At 42.1% G+C, this 16363-nt stretch overlaps 1 protein-coding gene across 2 annotated transcripts in view; it reads right to left on the bottom strand.

The window, feature by feature from the left end:
- Positions 1–16363, bottom strand: part of Fancd2 (Fanconi anemia complementation group D2) — a 67813-nt gene that overhangs the window by 11136 nt on the left and 40314 nt on the right. For both annotated transcript variants that reach the window (XM_084593999.1, XM_084594000.1), the window contains exons 27-34: positions 15727–15844; positions 14978–15074; positions 12878–13036; positions 10381–10494; positions 9055–9183; positions 7031–7149; positions 4279–4392; positions 2680–2925 (exon numbers count right to left, since the gene is read on the bottom strand). In XM_084593999.1, coding sequence (XP_084450125.1) covers positions 2680–2925; positions 4279–4392; positions 7031–7149; positions 9055–9183; positions 10381–10494; positions 12878–13036; positions 14978–15074; positions 15727–15844 — 1096 coding nt within the window. The remainder of the gene's footprint in view (positions 1–2679; positions 2926–4278; positions 4393–7030; positions 7150–9054; positions 9184–10380; positions 10495–12877; positions 13037–14977; positions 15075–15726; positions 15845–16363) is intronic.

Below are 16363 nucleotides of genomic sequence, written 5' to 3'. Positions count from 1 at the left end.
ATTGCAAAATGAGAGCAACAGTTCGTCGTAAAAAAAGAATGAGAAGATAAGACGCTCTGTCACACTGTGGGAGCATTCACAAAGCCTTTCCTCTTTTTAAAAACAAGCAAATACAGTAAAACTGTCTTACAACCACAATTTTCTGCAGTTCCATCAAACGCTTTGATTCATGCGCACTATTGGGAGCATCGGAAGTAGAACTGCTCCATAATGGTCTCCACAGCTTCTTTGGGTGTGTAGCACAGTAGTGCTGGAGCTTCTCTGCACGTGACATCACGCTTGAGGAGACTTTATCACACAAGCTGTGAACAGCATGCGACAAGTGCGCAGCTTCAGTGTGCTGGAGGAATGGAACTACCATGCAGACAAAAGCAAGTGAAGCATGCATTGGCAGTGCAGCAGCAAGAACCTTCAAAAAAAAAAAAATGGTTCTGAAACAAGGCTGTCATATGCAGCTACAGGCTTCATGCACTGCCTATGCCTATGCCTTGCAATTCCCTTTAATGCATACATGCCAGATAACAGCCGCAGCGTTAGCCATTTTGGCATGCAGGATGCACTAGTGCTGATGACAATTACAGCATGTACAGACACAAATAAACCTTTGCAGGTTGCGAATTTGCAGAAGAAATGTTATTTATGTATAACCTGGGTAGCTACTGAGCTAGTATTTGATCCAGGGAATGAAGCAAACATGTATGCATATCACTGACCTACTTTGCCAGACTGCAAAGAAATGCATTTCTTACCACGCATCTACACCCCACAAACTATTGTCCAGTACTGTACAGCTGTAACTGGAACAAATAAATAAGGTGAGCGCTTCGACTTTAACAAATTCTGAGCTTCATAAAGCCTCAACACTTTGGTGCATGTCCATAAACATTTAGCGAAACTGCTCTCAACATCCTGCATACGCGCCATTAAATGCATATGCCATGTGCTTGGAGCACCGTATTTCATTCATTTTTCACTGTCATCCATGTTTTCACTGTCACTGTCAATCTATGCCATATTTACTTTACGCTCAAAACATATGAATATGATGAAATTAGGCGCTGATATATCATATTGTGCCACGAGAAGCAGGTTCCAGGCTTTGGCGTGAAATAAACGTTTTCAAGCTTCTTCCCAAAATGAAGATAGAAGGATTTTAATTTATATTTATGAAGAGAGAACACATGCAAAGCGATGTGTTGTTACAACAGGGACAGCAGAGAGAGAGAGCACACATTGTACATCAGGCACCATTTTTTTTTATATCTTCAGCTAGTCTCTAGAAGTCCCTATGTCGAGGCCGGGGATCGTGCATGCACAGTGAAAATTTCCACTCCTTGGCACACATTTGCCGCAGCACTCCTGGGATTCAAAGGTACACTGGCGCTCGTCGAGCATGCTGTTTCACCACTGAACTCCACCCTAGGCATGTTCTGCAGGCCCGGTTAAAACAGTGGCACAAAAATTTGGAGCACTGTACTAAAAAACTGAACAATTAGCCCCATCAAACAGTAACAAGCTGTTTCGTTTCTTGTACCTAGACGAGTATGGTAACAAACATCCTGCAACACACTGAGTGCTTAAAATACTTTTTGGTATAAAAATATCAGGTACGAATAAAATAACTTGTGACATGGAATGTGAGATAAAAGTGTACTTTGGGTTGTGCTGTGTGCCAAGCCAGGGACAAGTAAATCCGGTCTGTGGCACGTTTCTCGAGCTTAGGTGTACCAAAGTTTTTTTCATCGTGACAGCAGCAAATGATGTAACTGTCTACATGTCTGCAACTGCACACATGTCAGAAGTTGTAGGATATGCTTTAATATACAGTTCAAGCCTAAGGACAAATATTAAACGATCACTTGTCGATTAGGTCACATTTCAACAGAGCACCACTGCAGGCGCCTATCCGAAGTAACTGTCACCAGCCCCAAGCAGCCCAAATGGACAAGCTTCCACTGTCATCGACTTACATGGGCGTCTGGTGAAAATCTACGAGCAGTTCAAATTATCTTAATTTTCGAGGGTTGAATTAACAAGCTTTTGCTGCATTGCGACAGGGAGCATTCAGCAGCCTCCAGGCTAGTCTATGCTTCTAGTACACCCCTAAATACAAATTTTATTTTTATTTTTTATTTTTTAAACATGTTTCCCAGTGACGCTACATGGTCTGGATGAGATTTTACCCCCCTGTGACATGACTCCTTTTCTGACCGCCCGCCATTACACAGCACACCTTCTCCTTGTTACCCTTTCCCTCATTTCACTATATATGTGCCTGCTTTTGCTCAAATAAAGCTCAGTTGTTTGTCAGACTTGTGTACATGTCGGCTTGACTGTGTAGTGTCTATTAGTTGGCCGTTGTTTCCTTGCAAAAGAAATAAACAGCCTCATAAAAACTTCAAAATTTAAAAGTTGGTCTTAGTCTTGGAACTGAACCTGAGAAAGCCTCCCCTCGCCAGTAGTCACTCTATCAACTAGGCTAATGAGGCAAGCTAAGCTAAGCTAAATAATTTGAAGTAAGAATGGGCTTAGTCCAGTGTGCTTAGAAGGCACACCAAATGTGGATAAAGGAGCCGTTACTCATTAGCATCCATAAGCACAGCCACGCTGCTAACATGACAAAGGGCTCTGTCTTTAAACATGATAAATGTCTGACATGCTAGAGTCTTATCCGCCCACCTAAGCATGACCTGCAGGCACTCGTTGAAATGGCTTCCCTGTGGCTTTTGAGGGACATTTGATGTTCCAACCCGACACAGCCAGTTACGTCGAAGGAAGCCCTCGGCCACACCACGAATGCCCCGCTGCTCCAGAGAGTACATCTGTGCTCGGTCAGCGACAGTACCCAGCAGCCGTAAGAGGGCGGTGGCTCCCGCTGGGTCCATCACAGAGTCAGCAAACTTGGCAAAGTATGAGAAGGCTCGCCTAGAAGGGAGCACAAAATGCAAGTTCAGCGAGAAGGAAAAAAAGCGCATAACATAGGCAGTTATAGCATGTATGTGGCATTAGTACCTTACCTATATGCAGTATGCTACCTACATGAGCAGGGCAATTGTTATTAATTAATTGGTTCATAGGAAAGGAAAGCAGCAGTATCTGCCACACTTGTTCTGTGGACACCTGAACCACGCCATAAGGGATAGGAGGAAAGTGGGAGTTAAAGCTGAAAGAGAGAAAGGGGTGATGTAATCTTTAACATCTGGCATCGCACAGCACACGGACCCCACATTGTTTCGCCTCCATAAAAACGCAGCAGTTAAGCTTATCAAGATCGAGTTGCAGTTAAGGCCACCCGCAAAATAAAACTTCATTTATGGTCGCAGAGGTTGTGATAACCATGCTTAACAAGCAAACCACAGTTGAGCCTGTTGGACAGACACACACAATTGCAATTAGCAACAGCTGCTTGTGCTTTAAGAGCTATTAAGGCATCCTGTTTAACAAGGGCATAAATGTGTCCTTTGGAATTGAATGTAAAAAAAAAGGTATGTTTTTCTGTCACTGACCCTCAGACTATATGTGATCAGCATTAGCAGGTTCATGAAATGATGAACCCAATGATTACCCCACATGTGTACCAGGGCCACAAAACAAAAATAAGCACAGCAGCCCATGAAAGACTGGGCAGATCCATGATTGAAGTGAAGTGCAATCCGCAATGTGGCCAAAAATAGAAGTCTAGATCAAATTCGGTCGCCCAAATTGGCCTTAGCCAGACCGTGGTACTCAAGGTCATAGTGGCTGTGCCCTTGAGTCAGCAGCTTGATACATATAGTATGTACAGTTGTGTGCTGTTTTGCTCCAGAATGAAGCATGCAGTAGGACGACACCAACCGCAATGTGGAAGCAGAGGAACTAGACTAATGCCGCAGGTACTGCAACAGGCAAGGAAGCCCTGTACATCGGACAGCAGCTACCTCACTGATATTCCTCAATGGAGAGCTATGAACACTCCCCACCCCATCTGCTTCTTCAGCACGGCCGATGAAGTAACAGTGTGATGCAACTAGCACTATGAATAATAAACTCATGCATCTAAGACGCAGCTTCTGCACAGCAGTCAAGCAGCTCCAGCTGGGTGCCCAAAACAGATGCCAGCCTGTCTGACAGCCAGGACAGGACTGTCCCATTAGCCGTTCACATAAAGCAGCAAGTGAGCACTCAGCAGCACAAATAATCGATTAATAACACTGAAAATGTTTTTCTCGTGCACATTATACACAATGCAAGAGAGGGCCGAGGAAAGCAAAATGAGGGTACTTTAAATGTAGCACTCACTTTCCCAGAGCCATGACGTAGGCCTGAGTCAGTTGTGTTGTTCCAATACGGTTGGATATGAAACGAAATGCTTCACACAGCTGGTCTCGATGCTCGCTTGTCTCAAACCCATTCCTGCAACCAATCATAGAAAAACATCTAGCAGTCTGAATAACCACAAAGAAATAAAGACCACTTATAAGCTATACAATAAAGGAAATACACCTATGAGATAAATGCCTCTAAAGCAGAACATGCTAGAAATTTTTATTATGTCCTTTAACTGCCTAGGGCTCCCAACATAAAAAATAATAGCTCGCTAATAAGTACTAATTAGCAAAGCTTATGTTTTAAGCATTCAAAAAGAGTGGCCTTAACACCAAAAGCGTGGACTAACTTAATTTAAATTCATAAATATATGCAAATTGACTGTTGTTTACTGCACTGCATACTGCATACACTACACAAAAATAAAAGTTTGTTTTAATATATATACATGCCATACCAACATGTGTATGCATATGCGCTCATGGTTATTAACACAAAAAGAGTGTTCAAGACACTACACAAAAAAAAAGAGAAAAGAAAAAAGTTTGTAACGTGATTTTGGATGTTCAAGCCACCTACAGCAGAGGGCTCCAATAAAATGGAGATGGCATGCACGAATATGGAGGCCACAGATGTGTACAGTCTTTGTCAAAAGTGTAGAGCCCGGGAGGTCTGCTTCTGAGCCACTTCGTGCAGCTTGTAATGAATTTCCAGCATTCCGAATATCTTGATTTTAAGATTTTTTTTGTCTTACCCTATCCAATGGGAATGACCTCCACTAATGCTAAATCAGCGCCACTAGACGGCTCAGGAGCCCCCTGGGCTCTACACTTTTGACAAAAGCTGTACATATCACTTAAGGGGCAGCAATATAGAAATGCATGCAATATCATTGAGTGCAGCAAAGCCACAGATGCATTAACGTACGCAGTCTCCCACGCAGCGGATGCCAGTCACCACCTTCTACCACTGCTTCAGGTTTTGTACCCCCCATATCTGTATCCCATTCACCCTTCTTTCTATTTCTAACTTATTTCTAATTTATTTCTAACTCCATTCAACTTTTTCATGCCTTCTCTTTCCCAACAGCTTTCATTAACTTTTCCACCTTTGCAGTCACCTTCTCCTCTCTCCCTCTATACAGTGCATCCCAAGCCTGCCAAAAAGTTGGCTTTCCATAGCTACTCATCGATGGGATGGTAAAGCTTGGCACAACTATCTTAAAATAACAAAGAAAAAAAAAATCCCATATTATTTACACCTTTGTTTAGAACATAATGCTACAACTTTGTTTAGAACATAATGCAAGATGCGTACTCAAAGCTATAACTAAGAAAACAATCTGGTTGTGGTTTCGATTGGCTCAGTACAAATATACATGCAGAAGCATCACTTAGCACTCATTTAGCGAAGTTTTGCTTTGCCAAGTTTTGATTTGTCTTGACTTGCCATGTTTAGCAAAGTATTTATTGGGCACTTTAGGATTTTATATTAATATGAAGGAAGCTCAATAAAGATCTCAGTGCAACTTTGTCACAGGAGATGAAGACACTCAAGACAATGACATCTAAAGTGCAGCGTGAAGACTGGCAGTTCAGCATGTGAAGAAACTGGCTACCAAGATAGCACAGTTGTCTAACACAGCGACCAGAGAAGCCTTGGCATGGGTTCGAAACCCAGTGGCGGCAAGTTTTCTTTTAAGCGGTTGCTCGAAAGAGGCTGCACAGCCACCTCTGCGAAGCCCAAAAATACAGGTAATGCCTCTGCATTAAAAACACGTTACAGTTGCGTAAATATGGTGCCATAATTACACAACTGTAATGCGACTTTTCAGTGCAGTTGCGGAAGCAGTGCTACTACCACGCAAGGTGCTGCTTCTAGGGCACTGCTGACAGGTGCGAGAAAGGCGTGAACATGTATGCCATTATAGTGTTCTGTACTTACTCTCGTAATAACCCCACTCGCACAATGAGCCCACGCCCTGCTTTTGTTGCTCAGAATTCGAAAAAAAAAAGAGAAAAGCCTTAGTTGTTAACACATCCCTCTGTTATACGCCGCCGCTGTCGTCACAGCCCACAGAGCAATTCTTGGCAGTGCACCAAAATGTAGCGCAGCGATAACATCCCAGCACGTTTATGTTTGACGTTAGCTCTTGCGGTTAGCTCCTGTTTGCTTTATCACGCCGCGAATGGGCACCATGCACTACCAGAAAATCACCGAAACGCGGGACCGTAACAAATGCTTTCTGATGCAAATAATGCTAAAAGTCAGCATCATGGTCATGGTCGACCATGTGCTCTCATTAATGATTCATGGATGGAATGATGGACAACTCATGCAAAAAAGAAAACTTTTTAAAATTAAAAAAAAAAAATATGAACTTTTTCTCACATAATGAATTCTCCCTCAAACTGACGTAAATTTTTCTCGAAAAAAAAAATGGGTTCATTAAGTGAGAAAATACGGTATTCAGTCTTGTTGAGTGCATATACCACACCCCCTAGTTATACCACACCCCCCTGCCACTTTCCATTCGAGCAGTAAGTGCTTGGCACCGGTGATTCAATGTACCTGTTTTATGGCCTATCACGTTAACTTTATAATGAGAAAAATTCATGCATTTGTTAAAGATATTAGCACAAGTTCAAAGTTGCCAATAATTCGTAAAATCCATGTTTGATACATCAAAGTTCGACTGTATAATGTCAATTATTATGTCACTTGCCATGAAAAGAATGAATTCAAGCAATTCAGCAACAGTGTCATGCAAGACGCTGTCTCCTTGGCTGCATTTGTGAACATGGATGCCGCATCAACCACTCCGTCATTCTGAGATATGATGTCCTGGTAGTAAAGAAAAAAGCGAGAAATAAGCAAGGTGCTCAAAGCAGTTACCCTTTTTGCATGCAGCCAGAAAAAGGGTGACCAAACAAAATCTTCCTATCAAAAGTAACTTTAAATGAAAATAAAGGGCTGAGACATTTAAGGCGATCAAGCATTCAACGGCCAAATGCAACAAAATTTTTCGTTTAAAAATTACATTCCTAAGTGAAGAGTGTTTCAAAACTGTCATTTTGTTTCTAACCGAATGTGGAAAAAAAGGGCAGCTATTACTAAGAACCGTAAATGAAGTAGAAAGGTGCACAATTATGCCCCGAGACACTGTAGTTATGGCACTTGGGAGGCTTGCTATTGCTTGGAAAAACCTCAGCGAGTGAACATGTGTTAAAATTCGCCGATTGTGAGGAACACGAATGTTAACCCCACGAATTTACAGCACTAACAAATTTTTACAGCATAACAAGCTGTTTTTTTTTTCTGCCATGAAGTGCTTCTGAAATACATGCAATGTGCGAGTTCTTAATTTCATGCACATTTGTACCCTGATAGCTACACAGCATTTTGGCATGATAATTGCAAAAGAAATTATAAGAGCTTCACCACTTTAGCAAACCTAGGACCTCCAAGCCACATCTCAGCCTCCAGCTTTTTACTAAACATCTTCCTTAGTGCATTCACAATGGGCTTGGTCTGAGGCCAGTTCTCGAGTGCCCATTCCTAAATCATATCTAGTAAGCTGCCCAACTCTGCTACCCACCACCAGGTGCATGCGTCGTCTGTTACACAGCTTGTAACAACAGAACTATGGTATAAACTGGAATATAAGTTGTGATGTTTTAAAAAACAAGCTAAAGTCACCCTTCATCTTATATAGCGGTTTTTAGCAGAATGCGAGGCACAGTCTGGCAACATGTGGCGTGCCCGCATATGAACAGAGAGCCAAAGCAATATCAGCATCTTGCAGTTGTTTTTTTTTCAGTCCCTGACGTATTTGTTTTTGCTCGCGCTCTTTCATTAGACCTATAATTTCGCATTAGCAATGAACAGTGACATGTGGAGGCAGTTTACAGCACTTTCCAGAAAAAAGTTGGAATTCACAGAAGCAAACAGCAACATGGCCACTAGCTCAGCAACAGTTTGCCTTTTCAGAAATGAGCTTATGGTATTGATGCGGACAAGATCAGCTGTTCGTGTGCAACGTTTCAAGAAAATCTGCATAAGCAATGCGCTTGATGGAACTATATGACACACTGTGAGAGACGGTGAGAAACAAAGAGTTGCCTTCCAATGAGGCTGTTGAAAATTCAGAGTAACCTTGTAGCTCCTTTGATGCAGGGATAGATGCGGTATTGTTAATATATGCACTTCAGTAATGTTTACTTGCTTATATTTTTTCTCTCTTTTTTCACTTCAAGGTAAGGGGGTCAACTTATATTCTCGCTAGACCTATATACAGTTTATACAGTACTTTCCTAAGCATAAAACCTCGTTATGATTAGATTTAGGACTCACCGATCCCATTAACAAGCATTGTAGCCAAAGTGAAATTGCATTGCGGTTGGCCATTAAAGAGTACGTGATAAATCCAGCACCACAGGCCACCACATGAGTGATGTCCCCATTGCTGTACATGTGCAAAAAACACAAGCACCATGACAGCTTCTCCTTGCACCTCTTACACCTGCTCATTAGTCTGCAGTATCTAAGCAGATGCAGATAGCAAAGGACCACGTGAATCGAAGGATATGGGAGGACTCTTTGCCCTGCAATAGGTGTAGTCAGGCTGCTGCTGCTGCTGCTGATGATGATCTAACACATATAGTGGCCAACCATGTACATGCTACCATTGTGCAAAGCTCCATACTTGAGATTAAGGCTTTCAAAGAAACACAAGAAGGAGCTGGTTACCTGGAAGTACCCGCTAGTCTCTTCAAGCAGTGAGCAGAGGTGAGGCACTACACTGACCATGAATTTGACCACATCTGATTTGGAGCTGAGTGCCAAGTTGGAAAAACCAACGTCCCGTGACACTTTGGCCTGACAAAGAAAAGAGAAAAGAAACCACACTCAATCAAAATTTCAGTTAGGGAAACTTGGCTCATTACTTGAAACATACATGACCAATGCAAAGACACCATCAATGGAACACACAATACCAGATGGCTGCTGACTAGGATGGCTGCTGACTAGCAATATTCATGATGCTTAATTAAAGCTGAAGTTTTTGGGAAAGAAACATACTCAAACATTACTGAAAACCACAGTGTGCATGTTGTGGTGCACTGCAGTGCCCCTACTCAAACACCCATGCTTTATTTTTATTACGATTCCCTATGCCATAGCACCACAGATATTGTGTCAGTAAAGCATATGAAGCAGAAGTGGCATGCATGGTGACTCTGTGAGGCTGCTCATAGTCCCATGCTGGCTGATGGTGACACTGACGTAAGCGATACTCTCAATGTGCTTGCGAGAATGTTGCCACTTCCATTTGCATTCCCTACACTACCAACCGTGAGTCATGCCAGGCTTATCTATGAAAGAGGAAAACCTTATTGTCAGCAGTGGCCTGAGCAGTTCAGGTGGTCATATGACTGCTACGCTAATACAGGCAATAACTACAGCAGCAACAAAATGTGCATGCAGTAGAAATTTAGGCCAGGCCAGGCCAGGCCAAGCCAGGCCAGGCTAGGTTAGGTTAGGTGTATGGTCAGAATAACAACATAAAAACATCATTTCTAGAATGCTATATGGCAACAGTACTACTGGTTTACTGAAATCTCACGAAGCATTAATAATAAGTTTTAGCTTTAATACTCAACAATAGGAGTTTTCCAAAAGAACCAAATTAAGCTTCTTTTTGCTATTCCTGCAACTTCCTGTGATGCTGCAAGAAAAAAAAATACATGGTATCCCCAATCATTTTCGTCACAAATGTAAACCAAGTCACACGCATTTCATTTTCATATATTATCACAAACTGTGTGTGCATCAAAAAAAGATGAAATGAAGATTTCTGCATACGCAACTGAACATAAAACAAAGCACTGGCAGTATTGTGACTTAGTTTTTTTCCCACTCAATTGAAGTTTAAGTCGTGCATGGCAAAGCTATGCAAGCTATGTGGTAGTCTGGGTCTGAGGAAGTTGACCCCATTATGTGAAAAGCTCAAAAGGTAACATGCGAAGGTATACTGCTTGCTCAATCCAAAATGCAAGAGCAAAGAAAAAATACCTTGAAAGGAAATGCCCGCTTTGGTACAGTCGAAGGAAGAGCCCAGTCCAGCTTGGCAGTAAGCTCACTGAGTACAAACAAAAGTTCAGACGTTGTGAGCTTTGAAGAGGATGCCTGCAAGCAGAACAGAAAGACTTGGATGCAGTCAATACACAAACTAACTATTCTCAAGGGTCACAATAAATAAACTGGCAAACAAATACAGCTTTGGAGATCTCAATATGTGCCTTCCAGCCAAAGTATGCCATGTAACAATTAACACTGCAATAAGCCTTACACAGTGATGCCTGTGTACAGCATGCATCAGTAACAAGTGATCGCAAAACATGCACTGCTGCTTTCGAAAAGTAAAAATCCAGTTTCCTAGTCAACTAAATAGTCTGACAAGTCAAAATTTCAGTGAAGTTATACAATCTTTTCTTCACATCTGTGATGGTATACCAGCATAGCTAAGGAATCAGGAGATGAAAACAGGGTACCATATTCCCATATTCCCCCAAGAGCAATGTCCAAGCATCAGGTTATCTAGAAACTTGTAGAACACCCTCTGTCTCACGAAAGCTTTCGAGTTCAACCTAAAAAACAAACAACTTATATTAAGGCATTTGACATACTAACTATGGTTGGCAGTGCATTAACAATAGCACATTGCCACAGGTTTTGTCTCATTTAGACATTTTCAAAAAAGAAAAAAGAAAAGAAAAGAAACTGCTTCTGCATTGCAAAATACAAAAATACAAATATGCAAATGAGCACATTGCCATTTGTTGGTATGTTCAATAGCAGGAACATATCTTGTGCCATGCTATCCTTAATCAAAAATTGGCTACCCACTTGTAGAAAGCAAATTACAATCAAAACAAGATAATAATGGAATCCTATATAGGAAAACTAGTTTAAACACTGCAGTGCTACATTATAGTTACAAGGCATTATCTTGAAGGAACATAAAGATGCGACATTTATTGGTTCTAGTGAAGCTCTGCTTATTTAGGGTGGAGCCCTAAGTCCAGGACCCATTTAAAGACAAAGGCTGTACGCGCTTCAAATCATTCAATAAAGCAATAATATTCACCTGCTGTCAATTCACCCCTCATGAAATGCCCTTTGTGGGCCTTCGAGGTACAAATAAATAAATAAAACTTTTTATTATTTGAGCGTAGAATATTACTAAATTTTATACAGTGATGTAATTTTTCAGCAGTCTTCAGATCAACTGTGACTTTTAAGCTAGCCCTTATGTTTCCTGAGTATGGACGACATTCTCGTTACATCACCCCTTGGTTACTAAATAACTGAAGACAAAATGCACAAGCTTTAGATGTCAGCTGGCTCACAAAGCCCTGTTCTAGTCAATATACAGAAAGCTCCCTTTTTAGATGCCTGGTGCTTAGAAAATGAAAGTCCAACTTTAGCATGCTAATTTACATGACATTTCTAGCAGAAATAAATTTCAACAGCTATTTCCCTTACAGACAGAAAAATTGATGGCTCTATTACACTCTTCAAAATCTCAGGACTCACACAGAAAACAACGAAAAAACATTGCACTGTCATTCATTACAAAAAGAGGTGAGTGATAGCAACTCCAGAAATAGTGAAAGCTGAGAAAAAATTAACCTTAATGTTTGCTCCACAAAAACAGTCTCAAGTGCTTGAAACCTTCATACAGCTGCACTACTAAAAAAGAAATCGGTTTGGCAGTGCGGCAATGGTGATCTTGGTTACGATCATACTAGAACTAACAGGCATAATAAAGGCCGCGATACATAATGAAGCCACTTTAGATACAAGCTTTCTTTGCGCCTTCTGCCCAAAAAGCATGCTGGAAGCTCCATAACACACTGCCAATTTCTAGGGGCTGTAGCAGACGACACACGTGCATACCAACACAACTCAACGTGATCATAGCAAGGCAATGAGTTATTTTCTGAATACCTTATTATTCAAGCCCCTGATCACAACACTACATTTGTTGTTCTTTGATCGCATCGTTTACATTTGTTTTTTATTTAAAAAAATGCTGCACTGCATCCATCAGAAGCTCTTATCTGTCCTCTTATAGAAACACTTCACCACTGAGAAGCTGTGGAATCTGCAATATACTGGGAAATGTCAAAGCACGGTTCACTCAAGTTTTAACAACTACAACTACATGTAGCAAAGCACAAGTTTCTAAATTTCTACTGCATATTTCATTCAAATTTTTCAGCATGGGACAGAAAAAGGCCCAAGGACATTAAAAAGAGAAATTAAAATCAATAAATCTGACACAAATGGCCATCTTATTTATAAGCCAGTTAAACAAGTTAACTGTAAAAGTCCAACCATTGACTTGATAGTTGTCAGTTTTGCTACATTTACGTGGCCAATGTACATCCTTACTCTTTACTGCTTTTGCAGCAGTGCCTCAGCTTCACTATGGGTCACCAGTTTGCTTTCGTCAAACTTGCTAAACTTTTCGCCATGTGTGCTATGCACCAGTGACATTCCTCACCTCGCCATTGCCGCAGACAAGCCCCACGCTGAGAATGCCAAAGACGTCGAAGTCCAATTCACGAAAAAACGGCCGCCATGACTCAGACAATGTTCCCAGTGCAGTGGCCTCCAGCTCACTGTCTACCACTTCTTCTTCATTGTTGTCACTGTCTTCGCCCTGCACATTTCATGACCCGAGAATTGTTTGTTAGTTATTAGTAAAGCATTTATAGTGTACTGCCAAAGGAGATGTTATGGCCAATAAAAGGATGTAACACAAAGTAGATGACAGCAATTCCAAAAAGACAGATTGCCCTGTCATCTGGGTTAAATGTGCTCGCATGCGCAAAAGGGTAAAGCTTCATGCGGTCTGCATGGTAACAACAGCAATGGAACTTCCACTCAATAGTCCCAGTAGCCAGAACATGATAGTTAATTTTTTACAACTGTGCACAAATATGAGTTTCCCTGCATGTATTGAAGAAACTGCTTAATTTGGTAACTGCCCAAAGTGGTGAGAGTGAATAGTGCAGCACCAGCAGGCCAGACCTTGGAGGCGTGTAAGTAGTGCAGCAAAGCCTCAAGATACGCTAACGTGTTTGTTAATCTAACTGTACACTATTTCATCATGCTCCTGATGGCACACTTTGTCCATTTTCTCCTTCAGTCAAGTGCAACACGTACTCCACAGCCAGCTAGCTGTACCCCATATCAATGAATTTGCTGACCGCTTTCAACCTAATTTTAAAAGCTGATTTTGGTGTATTCTTATTTTTTTAGTGCGTAGCACTACTAGCCGCAATCACAGATTTCGCCGATGTCTGTCCGAAGCCGCTCACTCTCTCTTTTTTCATGAATTTGAAGTGGAGAAAGAAAAGGTGGCGAAGCGCGCGTCGCGTAGCTCGGCATTGAGGAGGCGGAGCGGCCGCATAGCTGCAGCAGTAGCCGCTCTCTCTCTCTGTCTGTCAATCCGTCTCTCCGTGAACTTGAAAAGGAGGAAGGGAAAGTGGTGACGCCCCCATCCCGCGACTTAACACTGAGGGGGCAGAGCGGACGCATAGATGCACCCAATGAGAGAGTAAGACAGTGAGAGAGTTGCATGTCAGTTGCAGACGTGGCTGCCACCACTGGGCAGCGTTTCACAAGCGAGTGTTACTCCGGAGTGAGCAGTCATGTGTCGCTCGTGCGTCCTCAACTTCGGCCTTTCTCCCCTCGCATTAGTCACTCCTCAGCCTTCACGGACAGCAGACGTGCACACGCGGTGCTCCCTGGACATCGGCTCCGAGCCGTTAGCCGCGTCGTGAAGCCATTCGTGCTTACCTCCGCGCCTTAACTGGCGCTCGCCTTTAAGCGCGTTTGCCTTTCTCTTCTCTCTTTCTCTCCCCCTATGATCCCACCCAAGACCTTTCGGCCGCATAGCAGTGCATTGTAAAGAGGTACATTGCGTCTGTTTTCGTTCATTTCTGAAGATGGTGTAAGGAAAGCTGACGACGCGGCTGCGTCGCACGTTTGCTTCGCGTCAGGCACTGCGGTGCAGGTTCGCCGTGCTTGACGTGCTGAAGTACTACGCAAGTGCTACGCACCTACTTCGCGTTTGATTAACTATGCAAATCGGTCGTAATTTTTTTAACTGTTCTGTTTTTAGCACGAAAAGCACCCTAGCCTATATGAAGAGTTAGTAGACTGATCAAGGCGAACTTCAATTTGTCCTTTGAGTCCCTCATTGCTACAGCCCGTGCAACAAGGTGGTGATAACAGCATGAAAACTGGCTAGATAAGTAGACGCGAATTCACAAGGCACAAATCCTCTGCTTTTAGCTTTGTGCAGTGACATAAAACAAATTTCTCAAAGTTCTCATACTTGTTTGCACGGGCTTATCGGTGGGCATGATAATTAAGGGAGATAAGAGCCAAGCACAAGTACAAAGAGACAAGTGGGGGAAGTACGATACAAATATGTTGAACACGTTCTCCAAAAAAAATATATATTTGCACTAGAATAAGGAAGCAACATGTTACGGGCAAAGCTACTGTTTGTAACAGCTGAGCTAGTCAATTCATTCAACTAAGAAGCAGATCAGACACAATTTTCAATGCACGTTTTTTTTTCACCGCTTACATCTTCATCAGGATCTGGAGGAGAAGATGGTTTTGCAGAGGGTCCAGCCTCATCAGCAGAGTCTTCATCATCAGATAAAATCTTTCGCTTTTTGCCCCTGCGCAATAAAGCAACATTCAGTAAATTGACAAGCATAATTCCACAGACGTCAATACCAGCTGCCCCAACTCATCTACTAGAAACAGCCATCATACACTTAAGTAACTGAAATAATGGTGTAGCGAAACAACAGAGCAAGTATCTGTCAATCCGGATATATTGAGTTATTCCATATATCAAACAGTTAAAAAATCGCCTCAAAACTTTTATGCACAACACATTTATCGAATTCCCATAACCGAAACATTCAGTATACTGAACAACGTGCCACATCCCCGGTATGGTGCACTATACTTATTACTTCTAGGATGCAAGTAATCTTATTGTGTATTTGCCATTTTTTAAATTGTAAGAAGGGAGTTTATTTGCAGGGTCTGATGGTAGGGGTGAAATAAGAGCGCAGAGCGCGCTGTGGCCAAACCAAGACATGCACTCTCATCCTCTTCCTCCTTACTGTCCACTAGCCCAACCGAGCTGCCATTGAGTAGTCTCCTTCACTACAATATATTGAATTATTAATACATCACAGTATTTTACAATTCCCTTTGAGTTCGTTACATCCGGGATTAACTGCATAACAAAAAGATTTTTGTTTGCCTTCATTCAGTACCCAATTTGACAGCAATTAAAAAAATAAAATGACAAAACACCTTGCAGCTCCTTTTGCTTTGCGCTTCTTCTTCGCATTTTGGTTCGCAACCACAGGAGGCTTGACGTCCACATCATCTATGTCAAACACTGCCAATGGTGGGATGTAGCCTGGAACTCCTACAATTGGTAGAGGTGTATAGAGGTTGGTAAAGAAACATATCATGGCAAAATTTGAAAACGCCCGCATCCCGACACTAATTCAGAACAGTTTTAGTGCTAGTACTAGAACCAGTTCAATAAAACGTCTGTACCAATTTCTCCAAGTCATTTTTCTTTTCAACTGGACGTGCCACTTTTGCATTTAGTGAAACTTGAAAATTCTCCAACCATCTCTTTTTTATCTTACAAAAACTCGACGTCAAGGGTGCATGACGTGGGGCTTGGTGCAGCTACTATCAGAGAGCCGAGGAGGGGGGAAGAGGAGAGGGGGGAAAGAAGTGGACGAGATGGGTGTGAAAGAAATAAGAAAGGGGGGTGGGGTTAAAACCTATGATGAGTCTCGGTGCCGCGAGAAGTGGCCAGGAAGGAGCGAAGACCTTTTAAGTACACAACAAGTGATGGTTGGAGAACCTTCAAGTTTCACTTAGTTATCAACCCAACCAGAAAGGCGAATCTGTCGAAATGTTTAGCTTTCAC

This window comes from Amblyomma maculatum, chromosome 2, assembly GCF_055883805.1.
Source record: "Amblyomma maculatum isolate TAMU_Amacu chromosome 2, ASM5588380v1, whole genome shotgun sequence".
Taxonomy (NCBI): Eukaryota; Metazoa; Arthropoda; class Arachnida; order Ixodida; family Ixodidae; genus Amblyomma; species Amblyomma maculatum.
Note: the sequence above shows the minus strand (reverse complement) of the source record. Positions and strands in the feature narration are given on the sequence as shown.